Source organism: Geotrypetes seraphini, chromosome 8 (assembly GCF_902459505.1).
Source record: "Geotrypetes seraphini chromosome 8, aGeoSer1.1, whole genome shotgun sequence".
In the NCBI taxonomy this organism is placed as follows: Eukaryota; Metazoa; Chordata; class Amphibia; order Gymnophiona; family Dermophiidae; genus Geotrypetes; species Geotrypetes seraphini.
The window spans coordinates 33768300-33794053 of record NC_047091.1 but is presented as its reverse complement, the minus strand read 5'-3'; the positions used below and the strand labels follow the sequence as shown (position 1 = coordinate 33794053).

General features: G+C 43.0%; 1 protein-coding gene across 2 annotated transcripts; it reads right to left on the bottom strand.

Annotated features, from left to right (window-relative positions):
* Window positions 1-730: 730 nt before the first annotated feature.
* On the bottom strand, window positions 731-25754 carry RCAN3 (RCAN family member 3). Of its 2 annotated transcripts, XM_033955575.1 has the most exons (6): window positions 25575-25754; window positions 20181-20441; window positions 14124-14237; window positions 11119-11292; window positions 10096-10267; window positions 731-3237 (listed from the first exon to the last, which is right to left on the bottom strand). In XM_033955575.1, the coding sequence occupies exons 2-6, from the start codon at window positions 20376-20378 to the stop codon at window positions 3077-3079; spliced, it is 819 nt and encodes a 272-aa protein (XP_033811466.1). In that variant the 5' UTR covers window positions 20379-20441; window positions 25575-25754; the 3' UTR covers window positions 731-3076. The 2 variants fall into 2 exon arrangements, with proteins under 2 accessions (XP_033811466.1, XP_033811467.1); XM_033955576.1 differs by lacking the exon at window positions 14124-14237.

Here is a 25754-nt window from a genome sequence, read left to right as displayed (position 1 = left end):
ATCTCGTCTTACACCCTTTTTTAAGGTGTGGAACCCTTATATTCGGTGGTGTGAATGTCCTTCATGATCTGAGTGTTTAGCTACATTTGTGTAACCCTATGTGAAAGCTGATTTTGGGGTGGGTTGGGGGGGGGGGGTTTATTTTGATTTATATGATTTTTGTTTGCATTGTGCTGAAGAATTAAGTACAACTTTATCTTTTTACTATTTGGGGGGGAAGAGGTTGGAGAAAATGTGACATTGTAGATGTCTGTTTGTTTAACCTCTGTGTTTTTGTTTTGTATATTTGAAAAATTACTAATAAACAATTTACAAAAAAAAAAAAAAAAAAAAAAAAAAAAGTCATCTGGCCATAAGCAGCAGTAATCCGTACAATCCTATCGCTATGCTCAGTGATCAATGCACAGCCATATGATCATCTGCTTTGCAGCTCCCATCATTTGCATCCTGGCCTCTGTGTCTTTCGTCAGCAGAGGACTGGAATGTTAACACTGTCTGAAGAGGATCCATAAAGGCCCCCCCTCCCAAGAAACATGATGGCAGATAAAGGCCAAATGGCCCATCCAGTCTGCCCATCTGCAGCATCCACTATCTCCTCCTCTCCCTGTTGGCTAAGGTTCTTAACATATGCATCTCCTCTTCCTATAGGCTAAGGCTCTTAACACCTGCATTGTGATGTCATAGAACTTTATAGTTATAGAAATATGATGGCAGATAAAGATCAAATGGCCCATCTAGTCTGCCCATCCGAAGTAACCATTATCTCTTTCTCTCTCTGAGAGATCCCACTTGCCTTTTCTAGGCCCTTTTGAATTCAGACAGTCTCTGTCTCCACCATCTCTTCTGGGATGCTGCCTTGTTTGGCTATAATGCCTATATTTATGGTTTATTAGTCATTTAATATTCTGCCTTTAGTATGCAGTACGGCAAAGTATAACATCTGGTACTATGGACTTACGTTGCCAATAACTGCTGTAATAATGAAAAGCAAACCTGCCACTTGGGCTTCCTTTCTTTCTGAACGAGTCTCAGATAATTATTAAGCTACGGCCATTCTCCTGAACATGCCACCCCTCAGGAAAGTAATTTTATGTAGCCAGTATTTCAGAAATACTGTCGCCTACTCATACACCCCCACATGAAATAACAGTATCATTCATCTTTCGCAAGACAAAACTTATTTTAGGGACATTTTGCAAAGTCTTCAGAAGTACCAATCGTCAGCCAAGTGTTTTTTTATGGCTAAACAAACATTGCTGGCACTGGCCTCGTCATCAGACCTGCTTTATTTTAAACTATTTAATATTTTTGGTTCATATTTTTTTGTATTTTACTTTGGGCTCCGTGCTCATTAAATATGTATAACTTAAAAACTTATCTTTTTTTTACTGTGTTGCTTCCATACCGGGAAGGGACCTGTCAGTGCGACATGTTTTGCCTAACGGCCTTTTCAAGAAAAGTACCCCACCCCCCCTTGTAATACTTTCCACACCATCCCGATCAGATACCTTCTTCTCAACAAGATCCCTCAGGAAAGAGCAGATCCTGAACTTTGCATCTGCTTTCTACCATTTGTGACAAAAAAAACCCCCAAAACATTAGACATTTCAGGCAACACAATCAAACAACCTTAATTGTAAGTATTACTTTTCCCTACTAGAAGGGACACGCTTTCAATGATTCTGTTGGGACAAGCATAAAACAAACAAAACAAACAAAAAAACCCTCTACTTCATTCACAAATGACTTACTAGATCTGGTTTCCGAGCTTAACCTGACCAGTTGCATCCAACTTCAGCTACACAAGAAGCATCTCTAATTTGCTACAGGTTTTAAATATGGCCGACCCCGCTGCTACATTCTGGGATCAAATCTTACAATGAAAGCGCTGCTTGAACCACTGGCCTCTAGACTGTAAAACATGGAATAAGAGAGTGAATTACCGGAAGTACAGTACGCTATGAAATCACACTCATGATACGGAAGAGCCAGCAAACATACACATTCGTCTATGTCGTTTGCTCAAATGACTTAGCTAGATATGCAGGGCCACACAAGAGTGTCAGCAGACGTGCCATAATATAGTGGAACCCCCGGAGGGAACATCTGCTGTAAAGAATTCACTACTCCGGAAGAAAGAAGTCTTCGCAGAGGTCTGAAATGCTCAAAAATGACATCAGGAACTCTTAGGATTAAAGAGCTTATCTAGGTTTGTATTTTAATGTCTACATATGTGGATTAAAGTACTATTTCTTATATTCCAGCAATATGTTTTCCGCATAAATTAGGGGAAAAAAATGAGAAAAAGGTCACAAAAAAAAAAAAAATCAGACAGACAATTCAAGATATCAAAAGCATCTTTGCTGCTCTGGAATCATGTAACATTTGTTCTTACGGATCTATGACCAATACTGGATTTTATCAAATATTTTTCTTTGTGTAATGCTGCTAAGGTATCCAGCACCAAATACAATATAAAGCACTAGATGTATGGTGACACAAGCACAGAGAGTGCGGTGCTCGCCATCAGTAAACAAGGTATACTAATTTGCACAGTTATTCACGCTTGTCCCTGAAAACTCAGGGCCTGGGTACAGGGAAGGGATATGATTTCTTCTAACTGCTGTCAGATACCTATACCTATACCCATCGTATCATTTCCTCTACCAGAATCTACCCAACCCTGAGATGTCCTGTCTGTCCAAATTAGATTGTAAGCTCTTCTGGGCAGGGACCGTCTATTTTATGTTAAATGTACAGCGCTGCATATGCCTTTCAGCGCTATAGAAACGATAACTTGTAGTAGGGTCACAAAAAAAAAATTGGGTGTGGGCCTAGAACCTGGATCCCCGGATTTCAGAGTGAGACTCCGAGCGTTAATAGGGCTAAAATTCCAGGCAAGGATTCCTGTTATAGCAGTTGTCCTGTCCGCTGTTATGCTAAATTAGGAAATTCACAGCTCACTACGGAAGGTTCCACTATATCAGTGTCATTACTGATCCTGTTTATAGTCTTGCAGCTTGGATACCAAAGTGCTGCGCCTCTGAGTCGGACAGCGGAGAGGGTGGCTTTGGGATTATTGCAACACCACAGATGTCGAATCAGGGCGCTTTGTTTGGACTATTTTCTGCTTTGGCCGTCTCATTTCTTCTTCATCGTCCTCGTTTTCACTCTCGCAGACGTGGACGACCACACTGGGGGTGGACTCGGTTCCTGCATGCAGCTCGTACTTCTCACCTGCAGGAAATCGCAAAGGAAACAAGAGGGCAACTTTGGTGTTCTTACCTTTGCTAATCTTTCTTGTAAATCCACGCTCTATTCTTGGACAAGTGGGTTATGCATCCCATGTCATGAGACTGCTTGTAGGAAGCCTCATTTACATAATTTTTTCTGACCCTCCCCTCCAACCTCAGGACTGCCCTCTGGTCACCAGTTCGTGTAAAAGCAGACAGTCTTAACAATTATAAACGGGCTATTAAGCAGTATAAACCTGAAATTAAACACAAGCAGAAAAGACTCGCCCCTACCGTCTCGCTTGTAGGAAAGCAACTGGCAATCCTGAGGTAAGAGGGGAGGGTCAGAAAAATTATATAAGCAGTCTCACAACATGGGATGCATAACCCACTTGTCCAGGAATAGAGCGGGATGGCACAAGAATTTTACTTTACACCAAAAGGGACTCCAGCCAGTGTATAAAAAATGTACTCAAATTGTTGCGTGACTGAAGAGAAAGCCCAAAAAGGCCACAACGGAGGAGTTGTGAGAATAAGATTGATTTATTTTAAACATTTCTAGACCGTTTACAGCTAAACGGTTAACAGAATGTACATACATAGAAACATAGAACATGACGGCAGAAAAGGGCCACGGCCCATCTAGTCTGCCCACACTAATGGCCCACCCCCTAACTACCTCCATGAAGAGATCCCACATGCCAATTCCATCTTTTCTTAAAATCTGGCACGCTGCTTGCCTCAATTACCTGTTGTGGAAGATTATTCCAGCGATCAACCACCCTATCGTTGAAGAAATATTTTCTGGTGTCGCCATGAAATTTCCCACCCCTGATCCGTTGAAAATCAGGGGTGGGAAATTTCATGGCGACACCAGAAAATATTTCTTCACCGAAAGGGTGGTTGATCGCTGGAATAATCTTCCACAACAGGTAGAGGCAAGCAGCGTGCCAAATTTTAAGAAAAAATGGGATTGGCATGTGGGATCTCTTCATACATAGTTTTAAAAACATAATAAAATAAACATATAAGCAAGCCTTAAAATTCATAGCTAAAAAATACTAACATAACTTGACATAAAAACAAAGCTTAAGAGACATTGGTAAAAATTAATAGCATATCATAGATACAGATTAATAGCGTATCTGTAGATCCTAAACAGTTTATCAGGTTTACCAAAAAAAGATATGTCTAAAAGAAAGCATCAACAAATAACTGTGTTTTAAGCAACTTTCTAAACGTTCCGTATCTGCCCTACCAGGGAGTTCCAAATCTTAACTCCTGCACAACAAAAGGTCTTTTGCCAGTGTTGACCAACCTTGGATTCACAGTCATCTTCAGTAAGATGTCAATAATTCAGCCACGGGAATACAGTTCAAAGAACACTTTATTGGCAGTAGCACTGCGAAGACTGGAAGACTCGACACCGACAGTGTTTCGGAATCAATACCTTTATCAAGAATCTCGAAGGATGAGTTCTCTTCCTTACTCGTGACCATTAGCATTGCTTTGGACACCTGGTTTTGGCTCAGCTCTTTTCAAACATTTCCCTGTGCCTTAGCCCCTCTTTTACTAACGCCGTAGCGCAGGTTTTTTTTGCCGGCAGCGGCGGTAACTGCTCCGGCGCTCCTAGAATTCCTATGAGCGTCTGAGAAGTTACCGCCGCTGCCGGCGTTAAAACCCGCGAAAGAGGGGGTTAATGCACTATTCACGCGATAGAGAAATCATCCTTCAAGACTCTTGACAAAGGTATTGATTCCGAAACATTACATTACATTACATTACATTAGTGATTTTTATTCCGCTTGTACCTTGCGGTTCAAAGCGGATTACATAAGAAGAGAACTGGACATTTCCAGGATGGTACATGACAATAGAGAATACAGTTTGAGGATAGAGACTTAATAACAGAATGATAGTAAAGACTTAATAACATCGGAAGATGTTTTGGACGGCAGTGTTTTGGTTTCTTGGGGGATGGGGTGAGGGAGGTTAGGTAGATTGTATATGCTTTTTGAACAGCAGTGTTTTGATTTCTTTATGGAATGTCTTGAGGTCTGATGTTGTGGTTAACAATCTGGTGATGGAAGGTTCGAGTTTTGCAGCATGTGTTGCCAGGAGGCTATCATAAAGCTTTTTGCGGTGAGTACCCTTGAGTGGTGGGTATGTGAATGATGTCAGTGTTCTTCTTGTTCTGGTTGGAAGGTTACGGTTTAGGCGGTCATTTAGGTAGGTGGGTGCAGTACCGTTAATTACTTTGAAGAGTAGACAGTATAGTTTGAATTGAATTCTGGCTCGAATCGGTAGCCAGTGTGAGTCTAGGTAGGCATTGGTGATGTGGTCAAATTTTCCGAGTGAGTAAATTAGTCTAAGGGCTGTGTTCTGAACAGTTTGAAGTTTTTTGATCATGTTTGTGGGGCATGGTAGATAAAGGATATTGCAGTAGTCCACGAGACCTAGTACCAGGGATTGTACAATTATCCTGTAGTGTTTTTTGTCAAAGAATTTCCTTATTTTTCTTAAGTTGCGCATTGTGAAGAATGCTTTTTGGGTAGTTTTGTTGATTTGGGTCTGCATAGTGCAGCATCTGTCTATCAGCACTCCCAAGATTCTGAGTGAGGTCTGGATTGGGTATTTGGTTGCTTTAATTTCTAGGTCTGTTATGGATGGGTTTTTGTCCGTTTCAAGCATTAGGAATTTGGTTTTGTCCGAGTTTAGTTTCAGTTTGTGGTTTGTCATCCATTTTTCTACTTCATCCAGAATTATTTCCAGGTGTCCTGTTGAGGTGTGGTCTTGGATTTCAAAGGGGAGGAGAATAGTTATGTCATCTGCGTAGCTGAATGATGTTACATTTAGGTTGTCTAAAGTGGTGCCGAGGGAGGAGATGAAGAGATTGAATAGAATGGGCGATAGTGGTGACCACTGCGGGACTCCGCATGGATTTGACCATGGGTTAGATTTCGTGTTGTTTGTCTTAACTCTGTACGTTCTTGTTTTAAGGAATCCTTGGAACCAAATGTAAACCACCCCTGAGATCCCGATTGCATCAAGTATCTGGAGTAATATGGTGTGATCGACTAGATCGAAGGCGGCGGAAAGATCTAGTTGGATAATTAGGATCCTGTGTCCTTTACTGAGGTGTTGTCGGGCTATGTCTAGTAGTGTTGCTAGTAGTGTTTCCGTGCTGTGGTGAGATCTAAATCCTGATTGAGAGGAGTGAAGTATATTATGGTCAAATAGGTAGTTGGTGAGGTATTGAGCCACAAGTCCTTCAATCAGTTTGACATATAATGGGATCGAAGCGATAGGTCTGTAGTTGGTAGGAGCGTCTATAGGGCCTTTTTGATCTTTCAGTAGGGGTGTGATTATGATCTCTCCAAGATCTTGTGGGAATTGACCTTCTATGAGAGTGCTTTGAATCCATTGCATGAGGTTGGTTTTGAATTTAAGGGAGGCATTTGTAAGCAGATACGATGGGCAGTAGTTCAAGTCGCATGAGGTGTGGCTGTATTTTTTGTATAGTCGGTTCAAATCAGACCATTGTAGGGTTGGGAATGTGGTCCATGTTCTGTCTGCAGATATGGCTTCTTCCGTTGTGGGGGTTATTATCTCGTAGAGTTTGGTGGTTGAGTTGTTGAAGGTATTTCTGATTGTAGTGATCTTGTGTTTGAAGTGGTCTGCTAGTTGAGAAGCTGTTGGTGGTTTATTGCCTTGAGTGGCAAGGAATGGGTTTGTGTCCGTAAGTTTTTTTACTAAGTTGAAGAGTGTTTTTGTGTCAGAGGTGTTTGTGCCAATTAGTTTAGAGTAGTATGTTTTGCGCTTTTCTTTAAGTTTGATGTTGTATAGTTTGATTTGGGTTCTCCAAGCGGATTTGGTTTGATCGTTTTTCTTTTTTCTCCAAGATCTTTCAAGTTGTCTGCAATGCCTTTTTTGTAGGAGGAGTTCGGAGTCGAACCACTTGTCTGAGGATCTGCAGGTTCTATGTTTGGTTTTTTCAGGGGCTAGCTCGTTCAAGGTTGTTTCACTTAGGATGCGCCAGTGATTTACGAAGTCAGTTGGGTCGATGGGGGCGATTATAGGGTCAACTTTATCCCAGAATGTGGCAGGCTCAATTTTCTGTCTAGATTTGAAGGTTGTTTTTTGTGGCTTGGGTTTTGTGTTATTTTGAGGCCATTTGATGGTGAAAGTGTATTTGTGGTGGTCTGACCAAAGAGAGGGATGCCAGGTACCATTGGTGATATGAATTTTTGGGGTGTGGAGGTTATGAGACGTGAATGCTGCTATATCAAGTTGGTGGCCTTTTTCGTGCGTGGGTTCAGGATTGAGGATCTGGTAGGATAGGGCGTCGAGGTATGAGAGTATATCGTCTACTTGTTTGGATGTGTGGTCCTCGAGGTGGAGATTGATGTCTCCTAGGAGCAAATTGTATGTGGAGGTTAGAGAGTTCTGGAATATGAATTCTTCGAGTTCAAGTTTTGAAGTGTTCCATTTTCCTGGAGTGATGTAGCATAATAGACAGTTCAAGGTGTCTGTGAGTGTATTGTCGGAGAGTTGGCATGCAAGAAGGTCTAAGTGAGGGGTTGAGTGTTTGTGTAGAACTTTTAGGTTGAGGTTGTTTTGTACTAGAATAGCTAGTCCTCCCCCTCGTTTGTTTTCTCGACAAACCAGCTCTAATTTGTACCCTTTGGGGCAGAATTCGGTTATGCATGGGTCCGAATTGGATGTTAGCCAGGTTTCGGCTAGGAAGAGACAGCTTAGTTGTTCTTCAGTCAGCCAGTCTTTAATTAGGTTTGCTTTTGGGCTAATTGATCTTATATTCATGTAGGCACAGGTTAACGAGGTATATTTTGTGTTGGAATTAGGATTGCAATTAAGGTAGAGGATATTTTTTGGTGGTGTGAGTTGTTTTTGAGTAGTAGTCTTGTGCTTTGGTGGAGGTCTTTTTCCCCAGGTGGTGTGAATGTGGTCTTGGCTGGTCAGTGGGCAGGATGTTAGGGTTCTCGTGGTGTGGATTTTTCTGGGTGGTTGTGGTTGTCTGTAGGTTGTTGTCAGAATTGGGATGGGTGATAGGTGATATCCTGTGGTTTGCCAGTTGGAAATGAGTAGTGAAAGTATTAGGATGGCAAGTGTGGTTTTGTATATGTAATTTTCCATTTTGTTTGTGGAGTGGAAGATTCTTTGGTTCTGGTATGTCTCTGGTTTGGGCTGTGGTAATGGTGTTGGTGATTTCGAGAATATATATATATATATATATTTTTTTTTTTATTATTATTCGGTAGTCGCTTTTGTGTTTAATCTCTAGTTATGGCTCCCGAAGGGGCGATTCTTTAAAGAAAGTGGATCCCTGACTCGGGGGAGGGGCGGAGCGGGGCTCGCAGGTTCGCCTCACTGCTGCGGGCTGGGTTGGCTCTGTCGGCAAAAGCTCCCGCTGCTGGAGTTCCCGAAGCAAATCAAGAAAGTAAGAAAAATAACTGTAAAATAACTGAAAAAAGTCTCCTCTCCCGTCTGGCAATGGGGAGGAGGCGGATCGGGGCTTGAGTGGCCTGTTTGCAGGTCCGATGCTCTCCTTCTCGGCGGCGTGGGCTGGCTCCCGCTGCTGGAGTTCCCGAAGCAAAATCAAGAAAGTAAAAAAAAATAACTATAAAATAACTGAAAAAAGTCTCCTCTCTCGTCTGGCAATGGGGAGGAGGCGGATTGGGGCTTGAGTGGCCTGTTTGCAGGTCCGATGCTCTCCTTCTCTGGCGGCGTGGGCTGGCTCCCGCTGCTGGAGTTCCCGAAGCAAAATCAAGAAAGTAAAAAAACAAAACAAAAAAAAACTATAAAATAACTGAAAAAAGTCTCCTCTCCCGTCTGGCAATGGGGAGGAGGCGGATCAGGGCTTGAGTGGCCTATAACAAGGTATACCAACTAATAAGAATAGCACGGTATATTGCCGGCAAGGTGTACTGAATAACTGTTAAGAATAACAAGGGATACTGCAAGCAAGGCAGATCGCCGGTGTGGGGCTCTAAAATCAAGGAGACCCCGCTGGTTTCGGGGGAGGGGCGGACTGCCTCACGCTCCCCTGCAGGATCGGGCTCCTCTCTCTGCTTTTCCTGCCTTCCTGCTGTTCAGAATGCAGGCAAGGCAGATCGCCAGTGTGGGGCTCTAAAATCAAGGAGACCCCGCTGGTTTCGGGGGAGGGGCGGACTGCCTCACGCTCCCCTGCAGGATCGGGCTCCTCTCTCTGCTTTTCCTGCCTTCCTGCTGTTCAGAATGCAGGCAAGGCAGATCGCCGGTGTGGGGCTCTAAAATCAAGGAGACCCCGCTGGTTTCGGGGGAGGGGCGGACTGCCTCACGCTCCCCTGCAGGATCGGGCTCCTCTCTCTGCTTTTCCTGCCTTCCTGCTGTTCAGAATGCAGGCAAGGCAGATCGCCGGTGTGGGGCTCTAAAATCAAGGAGACCCCGCTGGTTTCGGGGGAGGGGCGGACTGCCTCACGCTCCCCTGCAGGATCGGGCTCCTCTCTCTGCTTTTCCTGCCTTCCTGCTGTTCAGAACGCTGTTGGTGTCGAATCTTCAAGTCTCTGCAGTGCTACTACCAATAAAGTGTACTTTGAACTGTATACCCGTGGCTGAAATATTGCCATCTTATCCTCACGACTCCTCCGTGTGCCTAAAATTCTTGGGTTACATCCTAAAATATGCTACAATAATCTTAGCTACGATAAACTTTGGTTCAGAATGACACGTTCCCACGCTCTGATGACCAGAGAAGGCCTTATAGAAGTCATTTCTTCACATATATTCTACGAGTAGCTGGCAACATAGCCACAACCTTCTAAGACATTAAGCCTTGCTGCTAGACAGGAAAATGGCAAATTACCTGGACCCAGTTTGGAGACGGCACACAGTAAGTCATAGTTGATTACTGGCATGGCATCCTCGCCCTGCTTCCAGCCAACAGGTGGAGATGATGGAGGGGAAATCAGGAACTGTTTGGTAGGCTGAGGAGGCAGCAAGAAAGACTTATCTCCTTCCTCACCAGAAACCTGCACCTATATGAGACAAAGTTTTATCATCGAGGTACATTTTCAGTCTGTTTGCCACCTGTATTTATAATGTTCTTCCTGGTATTCTCATCTCCTGTTGGTTCCTCACCACCTTTATACCCATAGGCCAGTGTCTTGCAAACTTTGCGAAGCCACAGCACACTAAACTGGTGGCCGTGGCTCAAGGGCATCCGGAAGTACGTGGACTTCGACGTGATGATGTCATGTGCAAAAGCCCTCAAGATGAAGCCCTGAGCTGCCCATAGGGGGTGCTGGAAGGGAAGAGGCACAGAAAGAAGGAGAAGCGCTGGCGTCAGCTGACTGCCTCTCGCTGTGAGAGGCATATCCCGTAGGCAGTCAGCCGGCACCTTTCCTCCTCCCCGGTGTCTCGTGCCACATCTGGAATCTCGGCACACGGTTTGCGATACACTGCTATAAACAAAGGCTCAGTAAGTATAAAATAAAACAGAACTCCAAAATAAAATAGGACAGACCTAACCTCACCCAGAAGAATTATCCAAAAACAGTCAATCAAATAACATGTGTCAGTTAGGAAATCCTCCTACTATCTTCACTTATAACGATCAACATATATGATCGCTCTGCGATATTCCTTCTCCAAAAAGTAGTTTGAAAAAGTGGGTTTTAAATAGTGTTTTGAAGACTATGAACTTAGGTTCCAGACAAATATAATTTGGTAGCGGATTCCACAATGAGGGCGCTAAATAGAAGAAAGCCTTAGCTCGTGTTATGTCCCATTTGGTTCTTTTAACAGATGGTACAACTCCTGAAATGATCTTAAAGCGCGTGCGGGTGTACACGGAACGGTTAAGAAATTTAAGTACTGAACGCGTTACCTGTGCAAAATACAGCTTCAGTTTTTTGCCATTGAAATCAGACTCATGAAGTTCTATCCGAGCTCTTGCTGCTGCTTCGGGGTTGCTGAAGTTTATCCGGACTCTTCTAAAGCTTTTAAATAACTGAAATGTGACTTGTTCATCATAAATACTGAAGAGGGCTTCAAACCTTTCCTAGAAAACAGAAATAAGACCTCACAGTCAGGGCCGGATTTTCCTATAGGCTAACTAGGCTTCAGCCTAGGGCCTCAAGATCAAGAGGGGCCTACATTCAAATTGTTAGCAAAATTAAAATTACACTATTCGAAAAACAGTGAACACTAAAACACTGAACCGAAAATAAGGAGAAATTCTACGCTTCGGGATCAGAACCGGCTCTGGCTGCAACAGGGCGCCGACTCGGCTTCTCCCTTTCTTTTTCTCGTCCTGGGAGGAGGATCGGGGAGGGAAAGACGTCAGTCCGGAAACAGCTGGGCAAAGCCCAGCCCCGCGGGGAGAGAGGCAAAACGTGTATCCGTCAGGACAGGGCGGCCCAGACTGGCATCGGGGGGTGGGGTGGGGTGGGGGTTTCAGTGGAAGGGAGATGGGAGGCAGGCAGGCTGGCATCGGAGTGGGGGGTGGGGGGGTTTAATGGAAGGCAGGCAGGCAGGATGGCATGGTGGGGGTGTTCAATGGAAGGGGGATGGGAGGCAGGCGGGCATCGGAGGAGGGGTGAGGTGAGGGGTGAGGTGAGGAAGGACGCACTGGGGGCACTATGGACATAGGAAGGGGCAATGTTGTGTGTTATGTTTGATTAGTTATTGTTACAAGTACTATATATGGTGCTGAGAATAAATGTTCAAATAAGTGTTCTCGACTTTTTTTAATTTATTATCCGTGTCACATTTTTTATAAAGGTTAGTACCAATAACAACATGTTTCATTTAACATATTGATATATATCACAGTAATGATGTATTTTATTATCTCTCATGTAATTTACAAACTTAAAAATGGGAGGTGAAAGGGCCTCATAAGTGGAATAGCCTAGGGCCTCTTTTCATCTAAATCCAGCCCTGCTCACAGGAACAAAAGTTTGAACAATCTGCTGCCTCTTTTGTTCTCCCTCACTGGCATGAACAATGATAACTGGAATCCACTCCTACCTTTACAGTTCAGAGCGACTCACAATACGTTACATGACATTAATGTCTTCTATCCCGCCAATACCTTTCAGTTCTAGGCGGTTTGCAACAAGAGTTGGCCTGGGCATTTCCAGGGAGGATACATGGTTAACAGATGTAGTATGCGTCGGGGTCTACAGAGGGTTGATCAGGTTTAGTTAGATAATTTGACAAATTTCTTGAATAGAAAAGTTTTAAGTTCTTTCTTGAATGTTTTGTAGTTGGGCGTTATAGTCAGCAGATTGGAGAGGTGGCGATCTAGTTTCGATGCTTTGGTGGCTAATAGTTCGTGGAAATACAATCTTATAGGGCATCTTTAAAAACATAGGTTGTAATACGAGAGTCATTTCATAAATAGTGCACACTAATTTTTTAAATTTACATGTTTTATTTTTTTTCAAGGATTTCTTTACAATCCTTCAATATAGTTTCCCTGCTTTGCAATGACCGAGTCCCAACGTCTGGGACACCATCCAAGACACTGTTTTTGTTCAGTTGCCGAATGGCTTGGGTACCAGCGGAAGAAAGCTCTTCCAGAGATGCAAAATGATGTCCACACATAGGTTGTTTCAACTTTGGAAAAAGGTCAAAGTCTGGTGGATTCATGTCTGGACTGTAGGGAACATGAGGTAACACCTCCCAGCTGTATTCGTGCAGTTTTTCAATGACGAGTGGAGAGCTCCCATTTTCCCCACGACCAAAAAAATTTCAACGAGCTCAATCAAAAGTCAAACAAATGATGATTTTTGCTTATGATCATGAAGGCATCATCATCACAGACAAAGTTCCATGTGGAAGAAGTGTCACAACAGTGTATTATCGTGATTTTTTGCAAAAAATGCACAGAAAAATGCACAAAACCCGACCTCAGTTGCTCTTGGCTGGGCCAATCATTCTTCACGACAACGCTCGCCTGCACATAGGGAATGTTGTCATTGAAAAACTATGCGAATACGGCTGGGAGGTGTTACCTCATGTTCCCTACAGTCCAGACATGAGTCCACCAGACTTTGACCTTTTTCCAAAGTTAAAACAAGCTTCCCGGACATTGGGACTCGGTCATTGCAAAGCAGGGAGACTATATTGAAGGATTGTAAAGAAATACTTGAAAAAAAAAAAACATGTAAATTAAAAAAAAAAAATAGTGTGCGTTATTTATGAAATGACCCTCATATTTCTACAAAACACCATATAGGAAACTGAAAACAGTTTCATTCTTTTTGCACCTCCAGGTGATGAAAAGCAAAAGCTGTTAACATTTGATTTCCTTTGAAAACGATCTCTCTTCCTTACACTGAACTGTTTCTAAAGATACTACTACTAATCACATATGCAGCACTGTACACTTCTCTCTCCGTATTCGCGGTTTCAGCAATTGCGGTTTTGATTATTCACGGTTTTTAGCTTGCTGGCTCCCCCCCAAAAAATGACGACAGCTTGCATAGAGAAATCGTCGATTCCCAGCACTTTCTTCACCGTGTTTTGCCTCTCCTTCAGGAACAGGCCAGGTCTCCCGCCATGTTATTCGCGGTTTCACCATATCCACGATGGCTTTTAAAAGAAAACAGCAAATAACTTATGAAAAAGTTATTCGCGGTTTTTCTGTATTTGCGGTTCTGTTAATCTCCTATCACAGCGAATAAGGAGGGAGAAGTGTACATCATAACCCAGAAGAGACAGTCCCTTCTCAAAAGAGCCTACAGTCTAGTCAAGACAGACAAACTAGACAAGACGGTGCATCAATACACAGGGCTCAGGTCCGTAGAATATAATGGACCATAAAATATAATGGGCGCCTTAGCATTTGCTAATCTTTAGTGCGTGCTAAATCAATTAGCGTGCCTTAGTATTTGATGGCAAGAAAGGCCCTTGCTGTCTACTATTATGTACTTTCTTGCTGGCCAAGAAAGTGGCTTGTCCAGAGGGATGCAAAACCAGTTCTGCCTTCGAAGAAACCTACAAAGAAGCAGACCAGGACGATTACTTTGACGCAATTAAAATGTGGGTTGTTCACTTAACACTCCCAGCCATTACCATCAGTATTTCCCATTACTTCCTCAAGAGATTAAAAAATAATAAGAGTACATCCTCTAATTCACAACCATGTATGCAAAAACATTTAATTAGTGTTATGCAATGTTTTGGGCAATTAAATACAAGGATGGTACCCTTCTAAACATATGGAGAAATGATGCATGCAGCAAAATACTGTACTATAAACATTTCCACGATGGGACTTAAAAGATCTGCATTCAGGTAGAACTATTGGCATGTTCTGTCAGTTTCTCCCATTAATTAAGTAGAATTTATTTTCCACTTTTTGAAGGAATTCACTCAAGACAGTGTACAGCAAGAATAAGCCAAATATAGGCAACAGAAAATTACAGCAGTAAAAATATTGAAATAACAAGACAAGTAGAACCATAAGAATAGCCTTACTGGGTCAGACCAATGGTCCATCAAGCCTAGTAGCCCACTCTCACGGTGGCCAATCCATGTCCCTAGTATCTGGCCAAAACCCAAAGAGTAGCAACAATCCAGTGGCTTCCCCCGTGTCTCTCAATAACAAACTATAGACTTTTCCTCCAGGAACTTGTCCAAACCTTTCTTAAAACCAGCTACGCTATCCGCTCTTACTACAACCTCTGGTAATACGTTCCAGAGCTTAACTATTCTCTGAGTGAAAAAATATTTCCTCCTATTGGTTTTAAAAGTATTTCCCTGTAACTTCATAGTGTCCCTCCATGGAAAAGAAAAAAAGCACAAAGGACCATCAAGTCCAGGCAAACAAACTTAATTTATTGAGACATGCTGAAATCCCGCTGAGTTTTGGCGCGATCAAGAAGCTGGTTAGTGTAAAGATTATTGCAGGTTTTACTGAGGACTCACGGTGGATCTGGCTCAATTTGCATCTGCTTTTTCAGCGGGCGGATTCCCCAAAACACGGCCCGTGTCAGGTCTCAATAAATTAAACCCCCTGCCCCCTTTTATGAAACCGCATTAGGCTTTTTTTATCGCCAGTCGTGTAGGATTTAGCTCCGACGCTCATAGGAATTCCTACAAGCGCTGAAGCTAATACCACTGCGGCCAGCGATAAAAAAGCCTAACACGGCTTTGTAAAGGAGCCCTAAGTGTTTGCTCAGACTTGAAGGCCTTTGCGCTTTTTTCTTTCCTTTATGGCTTGCATTTTGGTTCTCTCTTTATTCTGCCAGAACTACATGGACAGTTTACTTAGACGATGAGATTCATGGCAGGTAACATACAATAAATAACACTGTTACCACATGCTAAGGGCTACATTCAGCAACCATATAAGAATAAGATTCCCAAATCCTAGAGGAATCAAATACAAAACTATTCACTCTACAACCTTCCCATACCCAGCAGCAAAATGGTGGAATCCTTTACCAGTACAATTAAGGAACACCTTTGCCTACCAAAACTTTCATAAAGGCCTAAAAACCTATCTATTGGGAAAATATCTTCCTCCCCCCCAAACAAACAACATTCTACGACCAACAGAAACCAAACAAGACACCTCTCCCATCTCGATAGATGACCAAACTCTCTACGTACCTATCACCCCACAAACCAGGAAAGCGGCAACACAAGATATGGCCAATCTTCTCTCCAAATGCCACACACAGTCCAACAAAGAACCAGCCCATGGAGATAAGACCAAGGAACAGAAGAAGGAGTAGAATGGGAAAATGGACTCTCCAAGGAACAAGCAGAACCAGCAGAATAAAATACTGTAAATATGGTTTATTAATGTCCAAATCTGTGTTTCGGCGCACAAAGGTGCACCTGCATCAGGGGTGCTGAGATGCTAATTCAAATGATGAATAGTGGAGTTAAACCAGAAAGATGTAAAATCCCAATTCCACAACGAAGAGCAGTAGTCCAACGTGCGGGAGTAGAAGCACATGAAAAAGAGTTGAAGGCAATCTTCTCTCCAAACCAGATACCATAATCAAGCACCTACACGAACACAAACCCAAGATATCTATGTCATGGACCCTAATCAAATAATGTAAATCCTGGACATGGCCAGGCTCTTCTAAATTGTATATCACATCTAACTCCATCTGGGGCATATTAGCAATCCACAAATCCTCTATAATAAAACCCTTACCCGTGCATGCACAGTTGAAATGGTGTGATTTGTGCTTCTGTGCCGTGTTTCATTTGCGGCTTGCGGCGGTAAGAGCAACGGCAGGAGAGTGTCCTTCGAGGTGTTGCGAGGTGTCCGGCTGCTACTGCTGCACAGGGAAGTGGAGGGGAGATGGAAAAGTGGCTGCTTTGGGGGGAGGGGTGTGCTGGGGGGCAGGCAGCAATCTTGGTTTGCTCAGGGGGCCAGAGAGAGATAGGCAGGGGGCCAGGGAGAGAGACAGACAGTAAAAAGTGGAGGGGGAGAGGGAAAGGGGGCTGCTTTGGGGGGAGGGGTGTGTTGGGGACAGGCAGCAATCTTGGTTTGCTCAGGGGGCCAGAGAGAGATAGGCAGGGGGCCAGGGAGAGAGACAGACAGTAAAAAGTGGAGGGGGAGAGGGAAAAGGGGCTGCTTTGGGGGGAGGGGTGTGTTGGGGGCAGGCAGCAATCTTGGTTTGCTCAGGGGGCCAGAGAGAGATAGGCAGGGGGCCAGGGAGAGAGACAGACAGAAAGAAAGACAGACAGACAAGGAGCCAGGGAGAGACACAGACAGAAAGAATGACAAACAGACAAGGGGCCAGAGAGACAGACAGAAAGACAGACAGACAGCCAGTGGCCAAAGAGAGAGAGTCAAAGAAAAAATGACAGACAGACAGACAGACAGCGGCCAAGGAGAGACACAGAAAGAAAGACAGACAGACACATCTAACGGGCTTAAAGACTAGTCCTAATATAATGTAAATGTTGCCTAGTCCTATTCAATAAAGGGAGCTCCAGAAGAATCACTCTTCATAGACTAGCGTTGGGTACCAAATTTCACTTACACCAACTGAAACCTGCTGTTTTTGATGTTCAAAGAGCACTGTTTGAGTTACAACCGTTGTATCTTTCTAACCTGGTGTTATTCTGTGCGCCTAGATGTTTATTAAGATCTCTGATCGATATCAGAGTAGTTGTACCCCATATTTCAAAGGCTCATCTTGCCTCGACTAGAAATTGTGCATTTTTTTAAAATTTAGTCCCAATATTATGGAACAGCTTGCCAGCAGAATTGAGAAATCAAAATTTCAAAAGACATTTAAAGGCATATTTTTTTCAACTGAACTTGCGACTGCGGTCTGCATTTATACATTTTTTATCATTTTTAATTTGTATTACGGTAATTAACTAATTTTAAATTTTATTTTATTAATTTGGATGTTATAGGCTATAATGGCCCATTTTTACAAAGGTGCGCTAAGCGTTTTAGCGTGTGTTTAGCGTGCGCTAAATCAACGTGTGCGCTAACCGCTAATGCGTCCCTAGGACAACATGAATGTGTTAGTGTTTAGCGCGTGATAATATTTATCGCGTGCTAAAAAGCATAGCGCACCTTTGTAAAAGAGGGGGTATGTATTAGAAATTTTATTTCTTTTCTATTTAAATGGAGTTCTTTTCATCATTTTGATTGAATTATATTGTAAACCGCTTTAATTCTTTTTGGCTGTATTTGCGGTATATAACGATTTTAATAAACATAAACATAGGGCTCCTTTTACTAAGGTGCGCTAGCGTTTTTAGCGCACGCACTAGATTAGCAAGCGCTAGCCGAAAAATTACCGCCTGCTTAAAAGGAGGCGGTAGCGGTTAGCGCGCGTGGCATTTTAGTGTGCGCTATTCCGTGCGTTAAGGCCCTAATGCACCTTTGTAAAAGGAGCCCATAAATCCTGACGCGCAAGGTAGACGTGGATTCCCGGTATTCAATAATATTACATGCTTCTTTGGTGAACGACCCCAGCCTGCCTGTGCACCTCCCAGGGCCCTTTCAGTTGCGCACTATAAGGTTTGTGTACAGATCTTTATAGAATATCGCTTAGCAAAATGCACACGAAAAATCCAAATGGTTGCCAACTAATGCCGATAATTCTGCCCAACTACTGGCGCTAATTGGTTCATTAGCCAAGTTAGTTGCACGCCATTTATAGAATCCGAGAGCAAATGTCCGTAAATAAGGGCATATATTATTTTTTTTTAAAAATGAAAGGGATTGATTCAGAAGGTGAAACCCTTATTTTTACCAACAAGGAAAACTCCCATGTGAAAATTCTCCCTGTAATAAAACGTGGCATGTTTCACTGTTGAATACGAGAACATGGGAAAATTTATTGTATGTCAGTCAACTGAGACCTCACCTGTTTTTGGTCAGGGAATCTGTTTTTATTTAATTTTCTATACTACTCTTCCAAGGGAGCTCAGAATGGTTTACATGACTTTATTCAGGTACTCAAGCATTTTTCCGTCTGTCCTGGCAGGCTCATAATCTAATGTACCTGGGGCAATGGGGGGATTGGGTGACATGTCCAAGGTCACAAGGAGTAGTACGAGTTTGAACCCACAACCCCAGGGTATTGAGGCTTTAGCTTTAACCACTGCACCACTCTAGAAATCCTAATGTATCAAAAGTGAGCCAAGTATAGGACAATCAAGTCATTATGACATCACTGATGAGGCTGGCTCTTATTGGTGGAATGAGGCATTATGATGTCACAATACCAGCTCTGGTTATCACAGGCGGAAACTCTTCACACTATTTATTTATTTTTCTATACTGTTCTCCTAGGGGAGCTCAGAACAGTTTACATGAATTTATTCAGGTATTCAAGCATTTTCCCTGTTTGTCCCGGTGGGCTCACAATCTATCTAATGTACCTGGGGCAATAGTGGGATTGGGTGACTTGCCCAGGGTCACAAGGAGCAGTGTGGGTTTGAACCCACAACCTCATGGTTCTGAAGTTGTAGCTTTAACCACTGCACCACGCTCTGCTCCCACCCCATCTACACTCCCTCTGCTCCATGACAAGTCACTTCTCTTCCTGCACACGAGGAAATACCAATGCTGCCACCTTTTGGATTCAACATTTCATTGGCTTTAATGTTTCAACACATTAGCAACACCTCACCCCCCACTTCTATATGTGTGCCAAAATTTTGATGCCGATCTAAGAGACATGCATTACTAAATTACTTAATGAGCCATTAACTATGAATTAATTGGCCTTAACATTCAATTATTAACTAGCAGTTACTGAAGTGGCCTGCAAGCCTGGGGAACTGGGTTCAATTAGCCTGGTGGCTCTAAAAACCACAATCTTTGATTCCAGTATTAGCACAAAATCTGTGCCAAAATGCCATGAATTGGACACCGGCATTTATATCAGGCTCCAGCTGGCATAAGTTCTGGCGGCTCTGCTGGCTGACCTTTTCAATGCTTCTCTAGAATCGGGAGTGGTAACAGAGGACTGGAGAAGGGCGGATGTGGTCCCTTTCCACAAAAGTGGAAGTAAGGAAGAAGTAGGGAACTACAGGCCGGTAAGTCTGACTTCCGTGGTAAGTAACACCTTTAAAACAAAGAATAGTGATGATTCTGGAATCCAGTAGATTAAAGGACCTGAGGCAAAATGGATTCACTAGAAGCTGCCCAAACTTTTTAAATTGCAGCACCATACCCGACTCCGGGATGGGGGGCTAAAGACAGAGAGGCTGTGTTGGGGGGCTGGGGCAGTTTAGGGGTGAGACTAGCAGGAGGCAGGGCACTGTGGGTGGGTTAAGTGTCCTGTTCTTTTGACTTAGCAAATATGGTACCCCTACACATGTAAGTAATGAACTGTAAATCAGAGTTTTTGGATATTGTTTAGCATTCTGAATATCTGGAAAATCAAAGAGGACAATGCAATTATGCCAGGGGCAAAATACACATTTCCACACACTTACCCTTTGCTCTTCTACCTCAAATACAGACTCATGCACACTGCAAGCAAACAAGGAAGTGGGAAGATCGCTTAAATCCATCATCTCTTCCAGAATGTCATCATTTTCACCAAATATCATCTCCTCTTCCTCATCCTCCTGGTCACTGTTGTAGAAATCTGACTGGCTGTCACTCCAAGACTTCATATTTTCTCTTAGCATTGTCTGCCCAAAGCTGCGGTGTCCTCTCTCTCTTCCAAATTTTCACACAGGAAATGACGATAGCTTAAAAATAAAAAGGATATATATTTCTCAACGTATTTATCATATTCCCACTTTCCTGTCATTGCTTAATTTGCAGGGGAAGAACCACATTTCAAGTACGGCCAGATTCAGAAAGTTATAAGGCTTTTAAATTGTAATGTGGCTTTTCATAGTATCTGTATACCATATTTGTTTTCAATGCATCAATGTGTGATAACTTGAAGAACCAATCAAAGGACTAGAGGGGGTTGGAGGAAAAGGTCTCACTCCCCTCCAATCTCTCCAGAATTCAGCTGCACAACTCATATTCCGGGAGAGTTACTTCACTGACTTCCCATCCATTTCCAAATACAATTCAAACTCCTCTTACAAATGCACTCACTCAGCTACCCCTCACTATCTCTCTTCACTTATCTCCCCCTATGATCTCCACCCCCCCTCCCATGAGCTCTGATCAGCTGTGCCCTTCTTGTCACCTGCCAACTCCAGACTCCATCCTTTCGGCCATGCTGTGCTGTATGCTTGGTACAAGCTACCTGAATCTCTATGGCAGGCTCTGTCTCTGGCAGTGTTCAAGGCCCAGTTAATGCCCACCTCTTCAAGAGTGCTTTGGACTTCTAACTCCTCTCACCTTGGGTTCTGCATTCCCAACCCTATATGCCATGTCCAAGTTAATTGTAATCTCTTCTGAGCAGTGACCATCTATAAATGTCAGCCCACCTCTTTGAGTGCTTTTGACTCCTAACTTCTCTCACCTTGGGTTCTGCATCCCTAACCCCATATGTCATGTCTGTCTGTCCAAGTTAGATTATAAGCTCTTCCAAGCAGGGACCGTCTATAAATGTCAAAATGTACAGCGCCACATACTCCTTTCAGCACTATATAAGTGATTAGTAGTAGTGGTAATTAAATAATAATAATAACTTTATTTTATATACCGCAGTACCACAAACAGTTCAGAGCGGTTTACAGTGTAAGAGACTGTACATTTACAGCGAAGATACAATGAGGACTGTACATATTCAGTAAAGGTGTTTATACAGTGAAGAACAATGTAGATTTACCATGCAGGAGACTGTACATATACAGCAGAGATATTTATATAGTGGAGAGGCAGTGCGAGAGGCTTATAAAGAACAAAGCAGTGTACAAAACCAATGCAGGGTGGTGAATGTCAAGAAAACAACCAGTATCAATTACAGGATGGAAGTATTTGATTATTTGGTGATTGGGGGGGGGGGGGGTTCAAGAAATTTGTCGTAGAGGAAAGAATGAAGATTTGAAGGAGAAAGCAGTCTTTATTGACTGAAGGATCCTCAATCACACCCTTCTCTTGTTCTGATAGTTTTATTTTTCTGCTGCTTCGTTCTATAAAATACTGTGTGGAGTTGAAAGGGTAGATGTGAATCGCTTGTTCACTTTCCAAAAATACTAAGACTAGAGGGCATGCAATGAAGCTACTAAGTAGTAGATTTAAAACAAACTGGAGGAAATATTTCTTCACACAATGCGTAATTAAACTCTGGAATGCATTGCCAGATAATGGGGTGGAATAAGTTAGCTTAGCAGGTTTTAAAAAAGGTTTGGTTAATTTCCTAAAAGAGAGGTCCATAGGCCATTATTGAAGTGGTTTGGGGAAATCCACTTATTCCTAGGATAAGCAGTATAAAATCTGTTTTACTACTTGGGATCTAGCTAGGTGCTTGGGACCTGAGTTGGCCACTGTTGGACAGCATTCTGGGCTTGATGGACCTTCGGTCTGTCTCAGTATGGCAGTTCTTATCTTCAATCTGTGTTCATTTTACACCAGAATAAATATTAATTGAAAATGGAGACTGGCTGATACATAATCAACAAAACCTGCAGCTGAAGCCATGCAAACAAGAATAACCCATTAAAAGTAGCTGGGGATTATAATTATTTTAAGCCCAAGCGATTCTGCACTGCCAGGTTTCAACCTTGTCAGGATGGTCTTAATGAAGCAGACAGAACGTTTGAATTCTGCTTATGTATTGATCGTTCTGTAACTGGCCTGTAAAATGCTGAAATATTTTATTGTTAATAACAGTATTCTCCAAGAAGCATTTACTACATGAACCTCCTCTTCTACGAAACTGCGCTAGCAGATTTTAGCGCAGAGAGCCGCACTGAATGGCCCGCATTGCTCCCGATGCTCATAGGAGCTCTATGAGCATCGGGAGCAGCGAGGGCCATTCAGCACAGCTCACCGCGCTAAAATCTGTTAGTGCAGTTTAATAGAAGAGGGGGTAAGTAAGGGGCATTTTCAATATGATGTCTAAGTCTTATTTTGGACATTTTTGGGAAAAAGTCCAAAAATCCAACAGAGAAAATGCCTTATTGCTTCAAAAAGAAAGACAGACTTTTACATTGGATTTTGTTGAACCAAGTTTATTGACGATGATGTCATCATATCACAGATGCTCTTAATATGAAAAGTTGACAATCAAAGAAAAGGGGGTATAATGGATAATTTATACCAGGGCTGCCCAAGTCCGGTCCTCGAGATCTACTGGCAGGCCAGGTTTTCAGGATATCCACAATGAATGAGATTTTCCTGCACTGCCTTCTTGGTATGCAAATCTCTCTCATGCATATTCATTGTGGATATCCTGAAAACCTGATCTGCCAGTAGATCTTGAGGACCGGACTTGGGCAGCCCTGATTTATACAGTCCTTGCTTTGAAAATTTTTTTGCACACCGATGTGCAAAAAAATTGTCAAAGCAAATACTGTATAAATTATCCAATATACCCCCTTTTCTTTGATTGTTGATACTTATTTGTGGGTTGGATAACTTAGAAGTTGATCTGCTTGTGTTGCTTAATATGAAAAGTGCCATTTTTTTCATTTGCCACTCTGAGCTGTTTTAAGAAGATGCAAGTAGATACAACTTGTGCAATTTACAAGCTGGTATTTATATAGTTTTTTGGTGTGGATTAGTTTTGATGTAACCTTATTTTTAATTAAGCATACCTTTATTAGGGTAGTTAGAGCCATAGAGGGGCATATTAAAAAATACATTGAAGTCCCCTTTTTGGCCTAAGGCCCTAAATGTTGACAGTAGAAGCATCCTGCTTATCTGCTGGACTATAAACTAAAGAATGACACAAGGACAAATTTTTCCCCGTCCCCGCAGGAACTTAATTTCCCCGTCCCCACGAGTTTTGTCCCTGCCCCATTCCTGCAATCTCTGTCCTTATCTGCACAAGTCTCAAACACTTTAAAATCATGTGTGTTCGAGGCTTGTGCGGTTAAGGCAGAGCTTACAGGAATGGGGCAGGGACAAAACTCGCGGGGATGGGGAAAAATTTGCCTCCCCCCTTGTCATTCTCTACTATTATTATTATTATTATTATGTTCTTGTATACCGCCATACCCAAAGAGTTCTAGGCGGTTCATATCAATTAAATTAGGATCCGATCTGAACACGGATTTACAACATTCTATTGGGATTAGAAGCAACGAGGAAGGAAATGTTTGAGTTATAGCAGGAATTTATCAAAGTTGGATTGGGAGGAAAAGGGAGAGGGAGAAGAGAACCAAAGGCGGGGAGGGGGAGAGAAAGGGGGGCTGGGGAGGGTGTTGGTATATTGCAGGGGTGTTGGTTTATTGCGGGGGGAAGGAGGGTCAAGGGTCCTGTTCGCGGATGTTTGGAGAAGTTTTCTGAAGTCGAGGTAGGTCGGGGCCTCGAGCATCATTTGGGCTAGCCAAGGGTTCAACTTGGCCGCCTGGAAGGCAAAGGTTTTGTCGAGGAATCTTTTGAGCTGGCATAGTTTTATGGAGGGGAAGGCGAACAGCTGAATTCTGCGGGATTTCTTATTGGTGCAATACATAGTGAAGTGGGAAGAGAGGTATTTTGTAGCAGATGCAGGCGAACTTGAAAAGGACTCTGGATTTGAAAGGTAGCCAATGTAGTTGGCGGTAGAAAGGGGTGATGTGTTCCCATTTGTTCAGGCTGAAAATGAGGCGGACGGCTGTGTTTTGAATCAGTTTTAGTCTTCTGGTGGTTTTCTTCGTGGAGCTCAGGTAAATGATATTACAGTAATCCAATATGCTGAGAACCTAGAAAACTGATTATTGTAGCTTACCAGCTTTTTTATTTCTTTTGATTCAACAAAATGTTATTATTTTGTTATCCAAACTATTTACTATAAAAATCCAAATTTTAATATTCCTATTAGTTATTAATAAGTGGTCAGTCTTGTCTTTCCTGCATTGGAGCCACAGCGAGGTTATTCCAGGACCATTATTGCACTTATGGGTCCTCTTTATAGTTTATAATTGATCTTAAAGTCATTCAGTCATCCAACCTGTGCTCATATTTTCTCTCTCTTTATGCCTACATTACTCGATGAAAGAGATAAATAAATACAATAAAAAATGGCATTTATCTTGATCAGTTCAGATGAACAGAACTATGGCTCCGCAGTCTTGTTTTTATGTTTTTTCTTTGCCAATGTGAAATAAATAAATAAATATGTGCAATTATGCAAATGTGCTTGTTAGTGATTTTTCTCTACATTTTGTTGAATCAAAATAAAAAAAAGCTGGTAAACTACAATAATCATTAATACAGAAGTACCGGTATTGTCTAATCTGTACTTCTAATAATTTTAAATTCTCTACTATAAACCAGAAATAGAAACAATATTACTTAAACCCAAAGTGTTGGATTTTTAAAGCAGGCAACGACCAATAAGCCACAGGGAGTAAAGATTTGGGATTTGGCAGAGGTGCCAAGTTACCCAACTCCAGGCTAGAGCTTCTGGGACAGTCCGGGATGTCCGAGTTCCAGGAGCAAGGCAAAAACTACAAATCCCACAGTGCTCTGGGACAAAACCCGGCCCGGCCCCAAAATGTGCAGCCTGGAACTGGGTAAATTGGCCGCTCTGTTCCGATGGAGAGAGTGTGTGTGTGTGTGGGGGGGGGAGGAGGGGTTCCCCTGTCCCCGAAGGGCTTACAATCTGTCTTTGGGGCTGAGGCAGAAAACAAATGAGCCCCTGGCCAGAGACGCCGCGTCGCGCGCCTTTGAGGGGAATGGACGACCCCCCCCCTCTCTCTCTCTCTCCCTCCCTCCTCCCTCCTCCCCCCCCCCGCGCGCTCCCTTCCACTCTCCCCGCCCCCATCTCTTACCTTCCGACTTTTCTCTCGGGTCGCCCGTGACCCGCCCCGCGGCGTTCCTGTGTTCTGGCGTCCCGCCGATTTTGACGCAACGTCCTGCCGGCGCCCCGCTCCTCCCTCTGACGCGACTTCCTATTTCCGGCAGGCTGGAGCGCGCGGGAGGATGGCGGTGGAGAAGGAGGTTAGAATGGG

What these genes read in the sequence shown, in the direction of transcription:
- RCAN3 (XM_033955575.1), bottom strand. Translation starts at nt 20,378, where the DNA reads ATGCTAAGAGAAAATATGAAGTCTTGGAGTGACAGCCAGTCAGATTTC. An exon ending in TCTTGCCATCAAATACTAAG is followed by an intron (nt 11,293 to 14,123) that starts GCACGCTAATTG and finishes TCTGTTTTCTAG; the next exon opens with GAAAGGTTTGAAGCCCTCTT. An exon ending in CGTCTCCAAACTGGGTCCAG is followed by an intron (nt 3,238 to 10,095) that starts GTAATTTGCCAT and finishes GATTTCCTGCAG; the next exon opens with GTGAGAAGTACGAGCTGCAT.